The 13,910-nt window shown below is 37.2% G+C and overlaps 1 protein-coding gene across 7 annotated transcripts in view; it reads right to left on the bottom strand.

Moving 5' to 3' along the window:
• The window catches only part of LOC115241699 (transcriptional enhancer factor TEF-1), a 174,684-nt gene that overhangs the window by 11,954 nt on the left and 148,820 nt on the right, over positions 1-13,910 (bottom strand). For all 7 annotated transcript variants that reach the window (XM_029817585.1, XM_029817589.1, XM_029817588.1 and 4 more), the window contains one exon: positions 1,889-2,019. In XM_029817585.1, coding sequence (XP_029673445.1) covers positions 1,889-2,019 — 131 coding nt within the window. The remainder of the gene's footprint in view (positions 1-1,888; positions 2,020-13,910) is intronic.

Raw genomic sequence — 13,910 nt, 5'->3', positions numbered from 1 at the left:
TGTTGAGAAATATTCTCATTTATATTGCAGCACATTGTTTCTAACTAAATCTGGATTCGAAACTCGGTTAAAGTTCACTTGAAATTGAATGAACAATGAAGTTTTGTTATCTATTTATGTCCATGAAACTTAGCTCGTGAAAACTCTCATTTTCGATAGCTTGGACTACAGAAAGTATTGATACCTTGACATTCTTTATCTTGTTTTAAAAAGTATTATTATCTCCGAAAAGAAATTTCGATTGTATTGCAAAAATCTCTATTCGCGCGCAGAATTTTTCACTGAAAATTTTAGTAATTAGATCTATATCGGAGAAGCAAAATAGTACATTTACGCGATATAATTTAGCGATCCAACTATTTGGTAGTCTCGTCCAGATTGCGCGGAATATCCGAAAAAAATTTGATTTATCGTCCTCGATTAAATGCAAGTTTTTTCCTTCGAACAAGAGTTTTACCAGAGTGTTGCATGCAATCGCACGGTTAATTTACACGCTCGGCTTGTTTTTCCACTTTTTTCTATTTTCGAATATTGACCGATCCTGTATAAACACAATACTCTCTATTTCTCTTTCTCTCTCCCTCCCTCTTTCTCTCTTTTGTGCCTTCTGCCTCGCGCTATTTTACCGCCCATCGGCGAAATGGAGGCACCAGCGATTGCACCGCTGCGCTTTGATTTATTAACCGGCGCGCAATTGTTCGCGAATCGCTTTAATAATTCAACTGTTGATTAAACGGGGCTGGGTTCATTTTTACGCGTGATTTATCCCGCGGCAATGCTCCTCTCGATATGCGTGTCCCTCCCTCTCGTCGAAAATGATTCCGCAGCAGCTATCACCCGTTAATGCTCGCACATCGCCGCGCGATCGAGATTTAATATTATCTCTATTACTATCCGATGTAGGATTCTCTCTCTGCGAGGTAGAAAATGAGAAATATTGTACAATAGAATTCCGATTATCCCAACACCGAGCGGTTCGGTCGAATATTTGATTGTTGATAAAAAAATTGTCCAGTATATGTATAAAGAAATACACACAAATCCTTTTAATTTAATATTCTCGAATCTTGAATCTCGTAAAAAAATCGAGATAAAAAATAATTATATAGGAAAGAAAATATTTTATAGTGATTATAATGTGAATTCAAAAATATACATTCAAATTTTATCAAATTATATAACCAAAATTATCTTTCTTCTGTATATAGTTTTTTTTTTTTTCTATGATATCTTTCTCTCTTTTATCTTTAAGATATTTCTGAAATAATACGAAAATCAATATGAAACAATCTGTCAATCGCTATTCTTTGACGGAGAAGCTTATTTCATTTTATTAATGCAATGTCATGTAATAAACTTCTTAAAATATAATCATTTAATTATCGCTTTTTAAACTCGTATATATAATACAAGTTTTTCAATATATATCAGCTATATTTTAGAAAGAAATAAAAGTTTGTCATTCATAAGATAGAAATATCAATTCAATGTATCGCATTTACATGAGCGTGTTTACGCGTACAATATTTTATTCAGTATATTATCAAACAACGCGATGTGTTATCAAGTATTATAATACTGTTAAATAAATAATCACATGTAATCGTATTTATTTCGCATTTCATTATCATAATAACGCGTCATGTTAAACCGCCGCTGTCGTGTAATTTATTTCCGTGATCACAGAATATATCGCATTTATACAAATAATGTAATTTCAATCGTTCACACAAAAAGAATAAATTCATTGATTGTCCCTCCACGAAAGAGGCAAGATACACGATCGAGTCGCGCGATATCGGACTCGATGTATTTAAAAGCGTTAAGAAAAACAATAGATGAGATAATAAACGTTTATTGAGAAACATATAAATGTCATAATACTTACCACTTTGAGTTTTGCCTGTATTTCCCGGAGTTTTCTTCTCGCGAGAACCTGTATATGCGAAGATACTTGTTTTCGCGTTCTCGTCTTACCGGTCCTCAATTTGATATAACGGGCGATCAGCTCGTTGCGACCTGCAACACAACCAATTATGTATCAGAGATTTAAGTTTATTATTGATATATCGTTGCTAAAATAAATTGCATACAATCAGAGATGCAATATTCTTTTGTAAAAACAAAAAAGAAACTTGAAGCGTACGAGCGGATAAAAAAAGTGTTATTACCTTTGTCCAATATTTTTTTCGCTATCTTTTTGCTTAAATGGAATATTATATTATGTAGTATATAAAAAAAATAAATTTTTAAATGTGATATGTATTTCCTTTTTGAGAGAGAATAAAAAGCGAATGTAAATCGATAATGTACAACAATTTATTTCGCTTTTTCTCGTATTAAAAAATGTAAGTTTTTATTGTCGTTACTTGGATTTCCTTATTCGTTCCGTCTATAATCAGGAAAAATAATTAATATACTTGTATAAATATATCTATTAAATAATACATCACTTCGCAAACTGTAAGTAAACAGGAATCTTTGATAGAATATAGTAATGTAAACTAATTCATTAGATAATTAATTAAAATAAAAGTTTATCTTTCGCAATTCGGGAAAGTCAAAAGTTCTTATTCTATTAATATTTGATCATGATTCGTCAAGTAACATTTATAAATAAATGTAAAGACGCCTAAAAGTGTGATATCAGACATACATTTTTATTCCATATATTTTCTTTAGAAGTTAAAGCAAACTAAAGTGACTAGAGATAGAATCAATCCCTTTATAATTAATGGTAATCAAGGAATCGGCTCTTTCATAGAGTGATGAGCTTTCGCAAACCACTATCTGACTTTTCAAACTCTCATTTAAATCCGTCTCTTTTTCTCCCTATTTGTCTGTTTTCCCTTCTCCCAAGTCGTTTCACGAAAAAACTGGACGCTTCAATAAATTCTGATTTCCTCGCTGGGAATGGAAACAAACAATCGCGGTATCCGCAGAAGAGAAGCGTCAGGATCGGTTCTGGGAAATGAAAGCTCCGTGACGAAGATTGCATTCTCGCGAGTCTCGGATGTGGGAATTCCTTCTAGAATTGACGAGAAGCAGATCGAACGAATTCAAACAAACTCTCGAGCAACCGCTCGAAATAGGCTTTGAGAGAGTTGCCTCGCAGAAACGTCAGATAAAATGCGCTTTAAAGCAGAGCCCAGCCAATCATCGACGTATTTAAATCAAACGATTGCATTTTAGACTGGAAGTTACATGTCTTGTCAGACTTCGTCTACAGTCGGTTCTCGCTCTTTAGATTTATTATATTATCATAACTACAAATGTGATATTGAACGGCTATTACGATCTTTGTGTAAAAAATATGCAGATTATTAATATAGAGAATAGATTTATGAATTTTTAATCAGAGTTATTTATACATATATGTTCTAATTTCTTGCTTGAGCTTGATATAATGATGCAATGTATCTCTTTTTTTTTTATTAATTTCGGGCACAATATGGACGAACATATAATAAAAAAGTGACAATTTATATAAATTACAGTAACACAATATCGACAAGAACAAGTAAATAATTAAAAACATGACCACTAACCACGCACGATTCACCTCGTGACAAATTGTCCCGACATCGCGGAGGACGCGGCTAAATGACAAACAATTTACGGGATCGCGCGAGAAAGAGCAGCTTCACTACCGCGCGAAAACTATTTCGCGCAAAACTCGCGGCTAAATTTAGCGGGTGATAAAGCGCGCTCGTCATAAATTCTAATTAGCGGGAAAGTGCGCGAGAAAGCGCGTATAGAACGGCGCTCTAAAGCGTCGTTTGGCGACTCAATCCGATATCCGCGCGAAATTACGCGGCCATGTAACTCGCGACTCGGCACGATAACGAGCATAATAAATCGTAATGAGTCGAAGCGGACGGGAAACGAGACGAGAGAAATGTCATTCCGTGAGATGGGACGGAGGATGAGACGAGACGACACGAGAAAGAGAAGCGAATGCTTTCATTCGATTCGCGCGGTTATAAACACGTGGATATAAACCGTTCGCGAAATTGCCGATAACGAGAGACGGCCGATTTCGAAACTCGGGTGAAAAGAACCGGGAATCAATTCGAATGCGCGGGAGCGTAGTATTCAGATTTCATCGTGCTCCCATGAAAACCCAACGGTCTCCGTCGGCTTTAACAACACGAATGTTCCATTTGCGCGCTCCATTCCATTTTTTTTTTTATACAACAATGCATCGCGCGCGTACATAGTGTATAGATTAAAATGTGTGTGTATGTATGTATGTAAGAGAGAGAGAGAGAGAGGATAGTAGAATGTTTTGTTTTAATGTGGATTTCATGTATGAAGAGCTATGAAAATGTAGCATCAAAGTGTGGCGATCTGAAGTAACAGCAAGGAATTTGAAGGATTAATTTCTAAATGCGTGACTCCTTTTGCACTTTAAGATTGACTTAAAATTATTAAAAAAAATAAATAAAAAAAATCAGATAGATTCTACAATAGATTAGTTATTAAATATTGATGAAAGGTCGTATATCTACGTAGATTTGAATTTTCTATTTGTATTTTTTTTTAAAAGGCAATATCAGGAAATTTCTCATATAATCAATTCGTTTATTACTTTTAAAATTTATGTTCGTTTTGTGAATGCCATTAAAACAAGTTATAAATATTAAATGATTTAAATGATTTAGTTTCATAGTAGCACGCTATTTGCACAAAGTGCATTTTTCAAAATAAGAATCTTTTCTAATAAACCGAAACCGGAGAAGATCCCTTTCTAAATTATTTTTATCTGGACTATAGCGGAATTGCCATTATGTTAACTGCCACTGCGCCACGTATTGAATGTTCAACGGTCAATATGCGATGACAAATGTAACGTAACTCTGTGCGACGAAACAAAAGAGTCGTAGATCGTAGATTGGAATCTTTGCGGGGGAGTTCTTTGCTTTCGATGAATTGATTTCCGGCCGATTGGATCGTGTAAACGGCGCTCTATGCGCCACCTTATCGCCGCTTAGATTTCACAGCCGTTAAGGTTTTACTGTCGGCGGTGACCGTAAAACCGGCGCCAGACGGCATCAAACGTGTCGTAATTGAAATAACGTTTAACCGTACGGTAAGCAGAATCACGCCAGGGCACTTCAATTCCGATGGATAAGCTCGCGAGACGCGGCGATGCCAGACGCATAGAATTCTAACGACAGCGCGGGACACTTTGAGATCGTACGTTGATCACGAACGTGAACGATTCGAGAGTTCCTTATACAGAGGAAGTTGTGCATTCGGTTAAAAATCACGCGTCTTACGTCATTGATTTTAAATATCGAGAATTAGCGTCGATAAAAAAAGTTCTTTAATCTCACATTAATCACATTGCGGACAATATTTGAATAGTGAATAATATTTGGATTTTTTCGAAAAATATTAAATTAAATAAATCTCTCTTAAGCACCGATGATATCGTGAGATTAATTGTAGATTCGTATTGACTATCAAAGTACGTCCATATTTTGGCGGGAAAACAAAAAGGACTGAAAATCGCGATGTCCTGGCACGACCCGCCGCGCTATCATTGCTAAATAAATTATTTCCTCGATAAATCTCCAAGTTTCGCGGAAAGTTTCGGGAGAGAGATTACCGTCTTGCTTCTTGCGGAAAGACTCGATTAAGAGTTTGATGGTGAACACGGCTCGCTAAATGATTCATCGATTATCCGAGCGAGAGGGACGATGCAATACGTCGAGGAAAAATACGGGGGCGAAGTGAAACGCTGAATTTATCTTCTTTTTTGCATTGCAAATCGCAAGTCGGACAAAATTACGTGCATTCGTCTTCGTCTCTGGCTCTACAGGCAGCGACGATAACGAATATCGTTTCTGTATTGCCGCCAAGTTCGTCGAGTGTACAGACATTGTCCGTAATATAGGCGCGCAATCGATGTCCTTTTATTTATATATCTCCGGTATAATGATAGATCGTGACCGCAACGATTATTGCAAAGCTAAAAAATACGAAGTACAGACGCGGAGAAATCTAATCTAACTGTAGACTTTGTAATAAATGACTAGCCAGTGCGTCACTTGTGCCAATTTCGGAGAAAATATCGCATTCGGTTTTCGATCCTGAGATTTTCGGATATAAATTAAAAAAAGAGCAAACCTCTCTTTCTCTTTTTAGATACGTGATCAATAATATATATTCGTGCTTGATTAAAAAATTTAATTCATAAACTAGTTTTATGGATCCAAAATGGGTCACAAGGAGTACTTCATACCTCTACCTTTTCCTTTACGCCCGCTGCGGAAATTATATGCAGCGTAGGAAAGAATTCGGCTAACGTTTTGCGCGGGCGTTGCCACGGTCGCGGAAATTCGGAAATCCGTTCGTATCCGCCCCGAATCTTTCTCTGCGAGATCCTGAGGGAAATTACGAGGATCTATGACGATATGCTGTCTTCGTCGGATAGTAATGTAGAGGGAGGAGGGAGAGATGTGCAAGAGTCAGGCGGAAGGGGGTACAACGGGAAGATGAGAGGGAGAGGTGGTACGGAGAAGCATCGGGAGGAAAATATTCGAGATTCCAGGGGAACCGCGTGATGACTCAATTTCGCAAAGACCGTTAAATGGCCCGCTATGAACCATGCGCCACCGCCGGCCGCGTTCCTTCTCTGTTTTTGAAGGCCGAACATTCTTCGCAGGGGGTCGGTTATGCCGGCTTAGGTATCTCTCCATAGAACCGACTACAAAGAAAAGCTACCGGTTCATTTGACTTTTCTTATCTCGCGTCAGATCGATCGACGAATCATCGTTGCATGCGATGCTCAATTATGAATCGGACTTGACGTCTCGCGTTTTCGAATCTACCGGATACTTTAAGCGTTTTATTCCAATCTGATTAATCTCCTTATATTTGAAAATATACAATATGCAATACTATAATGTGAAGCACATAATGAATAGTTAAACAATATTAAAATTATTGATATCTCGGTTATGATATCTCTGTTAATCTAATTAATAAATAAGACAATTATATAGAAAATGATGAAATAATACGATAATTAAATAATAATGATTGGAATGTTTATGGGGCATGTTACGAGATGTTAAGAGATTCAAAAATATATTCTTTAATAATTTCGAATTTTAGTTGCAAAAATTTTGAAAAATTGAAATTTCGTATTATATTTAATAATATAATTCGAAATATATAATTATATTTAATTATATATATTTCGATAATATATTAATCAAAACAATAAGATTTCATTACTTCCTGAATTTCAAACAATATTCTTATATTTAGCTTTCGTTAAGATGCAATTTTAATAAAGTGTTCCTTTATGTATAATCTAACATGGACAATTAGGTATTTTCATTTTCCATTGTTGACCATTACCAAGTACAATCTTGTCTTTTTCGGCATCTACCTGTGCAAGCTTAGAAGCAATTTATTATCAAAGAAGATAAGGCCCTTTTTTCACAAAGGAAGGAGCGTCGGATGACGAGGGTAGAAAAGGGGAACATGTAGAAGCCGTGCCCGAGGCACTTCTTCTCCACTTCGAGCCCCGAAGCGAAGATCGATCATTGCCCATGTAGATGAGATCGAGATCAGCGATCGACATCGGATGTACAAGACGGAGTAGGGTAAAAGCAGTTGAAGGAAAAAAAAGAGAAAAAGTAGATGGAAGAGGGAGAGAGAAAGACAAAGAGAAATAGAGAGAGGGATTGCTAGATACGCGACGCGACGAGCAATCAACGTAAATCACTTGGCTGATGCTCAATTTAACAAGAAGGGCCATTATGATCACGAACTCAAAGTAACGAGCATGAGGAGATCTCTCTCTCTCTCTCTCTCTCTTTCTCTCTCTCTCGCTCTCTTGCTCATTTATTTATAGCAAAGTGTGTAAACTACCTACGATCCCGAGTAAGAAGATACAGTTTGTTGCACATATGTAACGCTATTCAATCAACGTAAATCACTTGGCTGATGCTCAATTTAACAAGAAGGGCCATTATGATCACGAACTCAAAGTAACGAGCATGAGGAGATCTCTCTCTCTCTCTCTCTCTCTTTCTCTCTCTCTCTCTCTCTCTTGCTCATTTATTTATAGCAAAGTGTGTAAACTATCTACGATCCCGAGTAAGAAGATACAGTTTGTTGCACATATGTAACGCTATTTTAAGAAGCCCCCAGGCGTTATTACTGGCTGATTGGAAATGACGGCAAGAAGTTTATATGGAAGAAATATGTCCCATTACAGGCTCGTTAACGAAACGTAAAACAACGCGTGATTTCTCGTCGAAAGGAGGATTCAGTGACACAAGCGTTCCGCTAATTAACGTATCTGTTTACAGTTTTTAGACGGTGTCCTATAAAATCAATTCGTATACTAAATAGCTTGTCATTAATCACGATATGAGCGTTTCCGCTCTCATCAGTTAAAATATTATTCTTTCCTGACACACAGCGATTATATATAAATCATCTGGTTATAATAATCTTATTCTTCTTTATTCTTATCAGCGTACATTAGCATTAAAAATGCTTAAATGCTGATTATATATTTATTTGCTAATTCACTTTAAATTTCATCCTTTTTTGTTTGCAGTTAGATTGTTTTATGCGTTAGCTTGTATTTGGATAAATACATTTTGTAGTATAAATGGGAAAACCATCTCAAACCGACATCGTAATAGCATCGTAAACACATCGTCCCAGAGATGACGTTGTAAAGGCCACAAAGTGTGCGGCCAGCGCGCGCTCATTAACTATATTAGATTTAGTGATCATCGTTAAACATCGTGCTTCGATATAAATCTCCAGCCGTTAGATTGGTATCTGTTGAGTTACTATGTAACGGAGAACACGCGTGGTCACGCGCGATGGATTCTTCTGTAAAATTAAGTAGAGACGAAGAGAGCGCATGAACATGCAATTATTGGATATTCAAGGAATATTTTGACAGATACGTTTTCGCGCGCTATCTCGCTTATTAATATATCTTTTATTTTTCATATATGCTTAATCGATATTTAGCGATTAAATTGCTAGATAAAATACACAAAGTCTTGATTAATAAAACTACAAATCCTGATTGATGTAAATGTTTTCCGCATCATCTCGAATAAATTAAACAATTACATCTCCTGACCGCCGGATAAATTTCTAGTGAAATACCATTACATCGTAAATATTACTATTATCATTTATTTCAACTATATAATCAAATATATATATTTAATTCGATCAAACAGCTCTACTTTTACTTTTATTACCGCGAAGTTATCTATTAAGTTTCTCGATTAACATAAATATAATCACCAGGCGATTAATTTCCGTATTTTATCTCGAGAATTTCTATAAGTTCCATTGTCGTCGTTTCGATTACTCTTATTTTCTATGGGATTCTCGTGTTATCGAGCAGAGCTGCAAATTGTGCAGCTACGAGCTGCAATAACGGAGGGCACTCGCTCGAACGACCTTGGTGCTCGGTTGACGTCGTCGAGAGGGCTCGCTTTTGACATGTCGAGGGCCAGAGAGGCTCACCAATGGTCCTCGGGGTATCCTGGACTTTACCACGAAGCACCGTCGCTAATCGATGGTTCACAAACAGTGCGCCTCATACTGGTCCTTCAACCAGCGAAGTGCGTTTAAGCTCGTTTGGTCAATTAGCAATTACCGAGCACATCGCGACCTCGAGGGATAAGCACTCGAAAAGGGCTTCTTAAGCCATATTCACACCGATTGTCGAAAATACTCCCGGACCGGAGAATTCCGCGGGCTCTTCTTTAAAATTTCTTTAATCCCTTCGAAAAGAATAATATCGATCTTTTTGGAAATTAAAATATTGTACAAACTTGTAATGTTTAATACTTATATGTTATATCTTCAATATTTCATAATTTGTGAAAAATTCTAACATCCAAGTTTATTATTGCAATAGCTGTAGAAAAATTTTGAAAAAATATGAGAGTTGTTAGGCGAAATATGAAAACAAACATAGATTATGTACTTGATGAAAAAGTCAAGTACTTTATGACAGTTGTAGAAAGAAAAGGAAAATGTAGAATTTTTCTGAAAAGCTTGTGAATAATAGGATGTTACGGCCTATTTAATATCTGAAATGTATAATTTATTATAACTAACGTTATTATATTGCTCAATATCTTAAAACATTACAATTCTAGAACTCGCTACTTAAAAATTTTCTTTATTTTGTAAGAAGCAATGTGCGGCAAAGTTTCTCAAACATTCGTAAGAGCAGCGAAGGAAGTCGTCACTTATCAGATCGCGCGAAGAACGAGAAAGCGAGCTATTCCCGCGTGGCCTCGAAAGGCACCCTAAAAAGCTATATGGGCGTGTATACTTTCGAGGCGAAAACGCGAAGGGGGATAGGGGGGAGGCAAAAGTCGGAGAGGTTGGGAAGTCGATAAGTGTCCTTGCGCCCGAAGGAGGATCCCCTCGCATCTTGACACGGTGACCCCCACCCTGACGACCTCGACAAACTCCTACTACTACAAGTCTACTACAACAACCACCACTACTACTACTACTACCGGACAAACCCCGCAACCCAGTCCGCTCCTTCTTCTTATCATCCCTGGGCGCCATTCCATCCATCTTCCTTTCTTTCCATTTTCTTCGGCGCTACAGCCACTACTACCATCCTCAACATCGCCATCGACACACCAAGAGCGAGAAAGATAGAGAGAGAGACACACACACATACACAGAGTAAGAGAGAGAGAGAGAGAGAGAGAGAGAGAGAGAGAGAAAGAGATTCGCTGGCATGGCACCACCATACCAGGATCTGTCGGCAACCCGCCCTCGTCCCCCTTTCCACTTCCGCGCCCCGTATACTCACTCCCTTTCCGGGACCCGTACTACCCCTCTCTCCGCACCGACCCTCATCCCCGACTCCACCTCATGCTCTGTTCACTAATTGCACATTCTTCGCATAGTTTCGCCATCCCCGTCCCTTCGCCAACCCTCTCCTCGAGGGTGGAGAGAGGTCGAAGGGGGGATAGCAAGCCCTCAACACACAACTACCGCCAGCGTGTCTCTCTCTCCCCCTATTCCATCTCTCTACTCTCTTCTCTCCCTTTACGTCCTTCCGTCTTCTTCCCTCCTCGTCAACTCACATGTACCTTGTACTACATGTCCCTCTTTCCCTTCGCGTACGTCCTTGTCGACTCGTTTCACCTTGCAGCCCTCTCGCACACCGCTACTTCCAACCCTCACGCGAGCATCTTCCTTTTTACTTTCGTGTTCCGTTAACTCAGTGAGTCTTTCCTCGCTCTCTCACGCGTATTCGTGTGCGTGCTCGCCAGAGGGATACGTATTAGTGCGCGCAAGTAGGCGTGATTTTCTTCAGAGTTCGCGAGGTCGAATTCTACAACGATCTCATGGAGGCAGCCGGTTGCGCGTGCGAGCTATGTGCGTCTTGCGTCACTACTTGACTATATATAATACAGATATACGATACACGTATGATAAATACCGAAAACGACATTAGCATTTTACATTAAGCATGTGGGTTAAAAATCGTAAGATATATAAATTCTTGTTGTATACTCTTTAAGTGAATCTTCACGTGTTAAAATACAAGAAAACCAAAAGATATTTCAAACATATATGAAAAATATATTTTAGATAAATGATTATACATGTATATTGAATAATTTTAAAGAAAACTTTCTAGCTATTCCAAATTTTGTATCTATTTCGATAACTAATGGATATTAACTGAATTCATAAATTTCTCTCTTTATTTTCTGCAAAATATATTTAAAAAGAATTGAAAAATTATGCTGGATCTCCTTTTGATTCAATAATCGTCTTATAAGTGAACCACATCTTGCGAAATTTATGCACGAGTACAAAAAATATATTCTTTTTTTTTTTGTCTTTGTCATGAAATTGAAATACTTAATACAATAGCATCATCTCTCTATCTCTTCTTTTTTCGAATAATTCATAACTTCGAGAGATTCTACGACCTCACATAAAAATTTATTTTGTTTTTCTAATAAATATCGCGAGATTTCAAACTTCAATCAACAAAAAGTTTTCTTATAAATCTCATTCTTTTCAAATATTGGCGAATACAAAAACTTTATCCGCGTATCTATTTGATACTTTGATCATTCGGGATATAAACATCAAATGGACATCTATCTTTACACTTTAACGGACGTAAATTTATCCTTGCATCGCGATAGTGAAAATGATAAGCGATTTATTGCAGCCGGTCTTTTTCTTTTATCTTTTGCTTGAAACTTTACAAAGTTCAATAGACAAAAAGTATAGCAGCAGGTGCAAAGATGCACACATGAATTGCGAACATATCGGCCTTTATGTCGACGGACTTTACTGGCAGAAAATTTATTTCCCGCTTATATCGATTTCAAGTTATCCGGTTTTCCTTGCTTCTCCACGATCCTCTATTCAATTTCTGATCGTTCCTAAGCAGCAAGGATGCAAGATTGCACTTAGCTTCGACATTATATGGGAAAACGAGAGTGACTTAAGCATCACTTTTTATGTTGGAAAGAAAGAAAGAAAATAAGAAAAATTCTTGTCGAGCGAAAATTCTTACATAGTGATATTTACTATTTACAGCATCTGTTTTTTTTTTCATTTTTGATATATTTTACATTTTAATTTTATGAGAATAAATTAAAACTAAAATATTATCACTATTCTTTCTCTTGTTCTTTGAAAAAGCAATAAACTGTATGCATATATAATGCTTATTTGTTTAATCAATATATTGTATAATCTTTAAATCTTAAAATATGTCTTTAAAATACATATCGCAGAATAGGTGTATCGAATTGATCATTGACAAACAGTTGTTTTCTTTTTTCATTTTAATGCCATTTTGCAATCCTAAAACAATCTCTTTGATAGAAAAAAGATCTATAGTTAACTTGTTTCCTCATTTCTTATCCTATATAGTTTTTTTATTTCTTAAACAAATTATGTAAAGAAAGATCTGATATGAATATTGTTTAACAAACACCGGCGAGATTCACTTCGACTGCAATAAATATACGATGAAGAAATATCTATTTGACATGAGTGATATGCACGGCATACCAAAACTTGTTTTGAATAAGTTTGATATGTAATCAATGTCGAAACTTCAGACCGCTTTATGCGCAGGTTACAACGCAGCGGGTTGATTACCGTATAAAATATATCTGGAAAATATATCCTGAAGAGTAACGCTACAACGCGACGGAATCGCATTCACTAAATCCCATTTGCTACTCCTACGCAACGAAAACGAAGAATCGAATCGCGTCGTCGTTCCTCCTTTACGATGCCACCGCGCCGTTGTTGTTTTCGTGCGCAATTTTCATGATATACAGGCGGACGATTTTATCCCGCCGTGGTAGTTTTGCGGACGATGCAGGATACGCCCCGACTCGTATACCCACCGGGTGTCCCGGAGAAAATCAAGAATTTCGTTTATTCGATGTATATAAAAATCCGATATAAAAAAAAAAACGTACGTAAGCTACAAAATTGATCGGAGTTTGCTCGTTTATTTTATTCGAGAATTCTATCGTAATTTTTCATATTTTAGTGTCTCAAATATTTTGATAATCTCTCGAGCCTCGAGTAAACTGTTTATGAAAATGAAATTTACATTTCAGATTTATATAAAATGAGGGCCTCAATATCGCCCAATCTCAATGCAAACAACTTTGAAAATTATAGAAATATCGTACTCAAACCTCCCAAAGATTACGCTCGACTATCTTGTATGTCTGATTTTTGGAACACTAGATGCGTGAGGCCGCCGGAAGGCAACCCGCTCGTTTCCGAAACCTGCATATCGGCGCGAGCGGTCCTGCAAGGCGCGCTCGTAAAAGGCGCTCGTAAAATGGAAAGGGATTAAAGCACTACCCAGGGTTTCCCTA

This window comes from Formica exsecta, unplaced genomic scaffold (assembly GCF_003651465.1).
Source record: "Formica exsecta isolate Colony F162 unplaced genomic scaffold, ASM365146v1 scaffold504, whole genome shotgun sequence".
NCBI lineage: Eukaryota > Metazoa > Arthropoda > Insecta > Hymenoptera > Formicidae > Formica > Formica exsecta.
The sequence above is the reverse complement of the archived record's forward strand: the minus strand, read 5'-3'. Positions and strand labels throughout refer to the sequence as shown.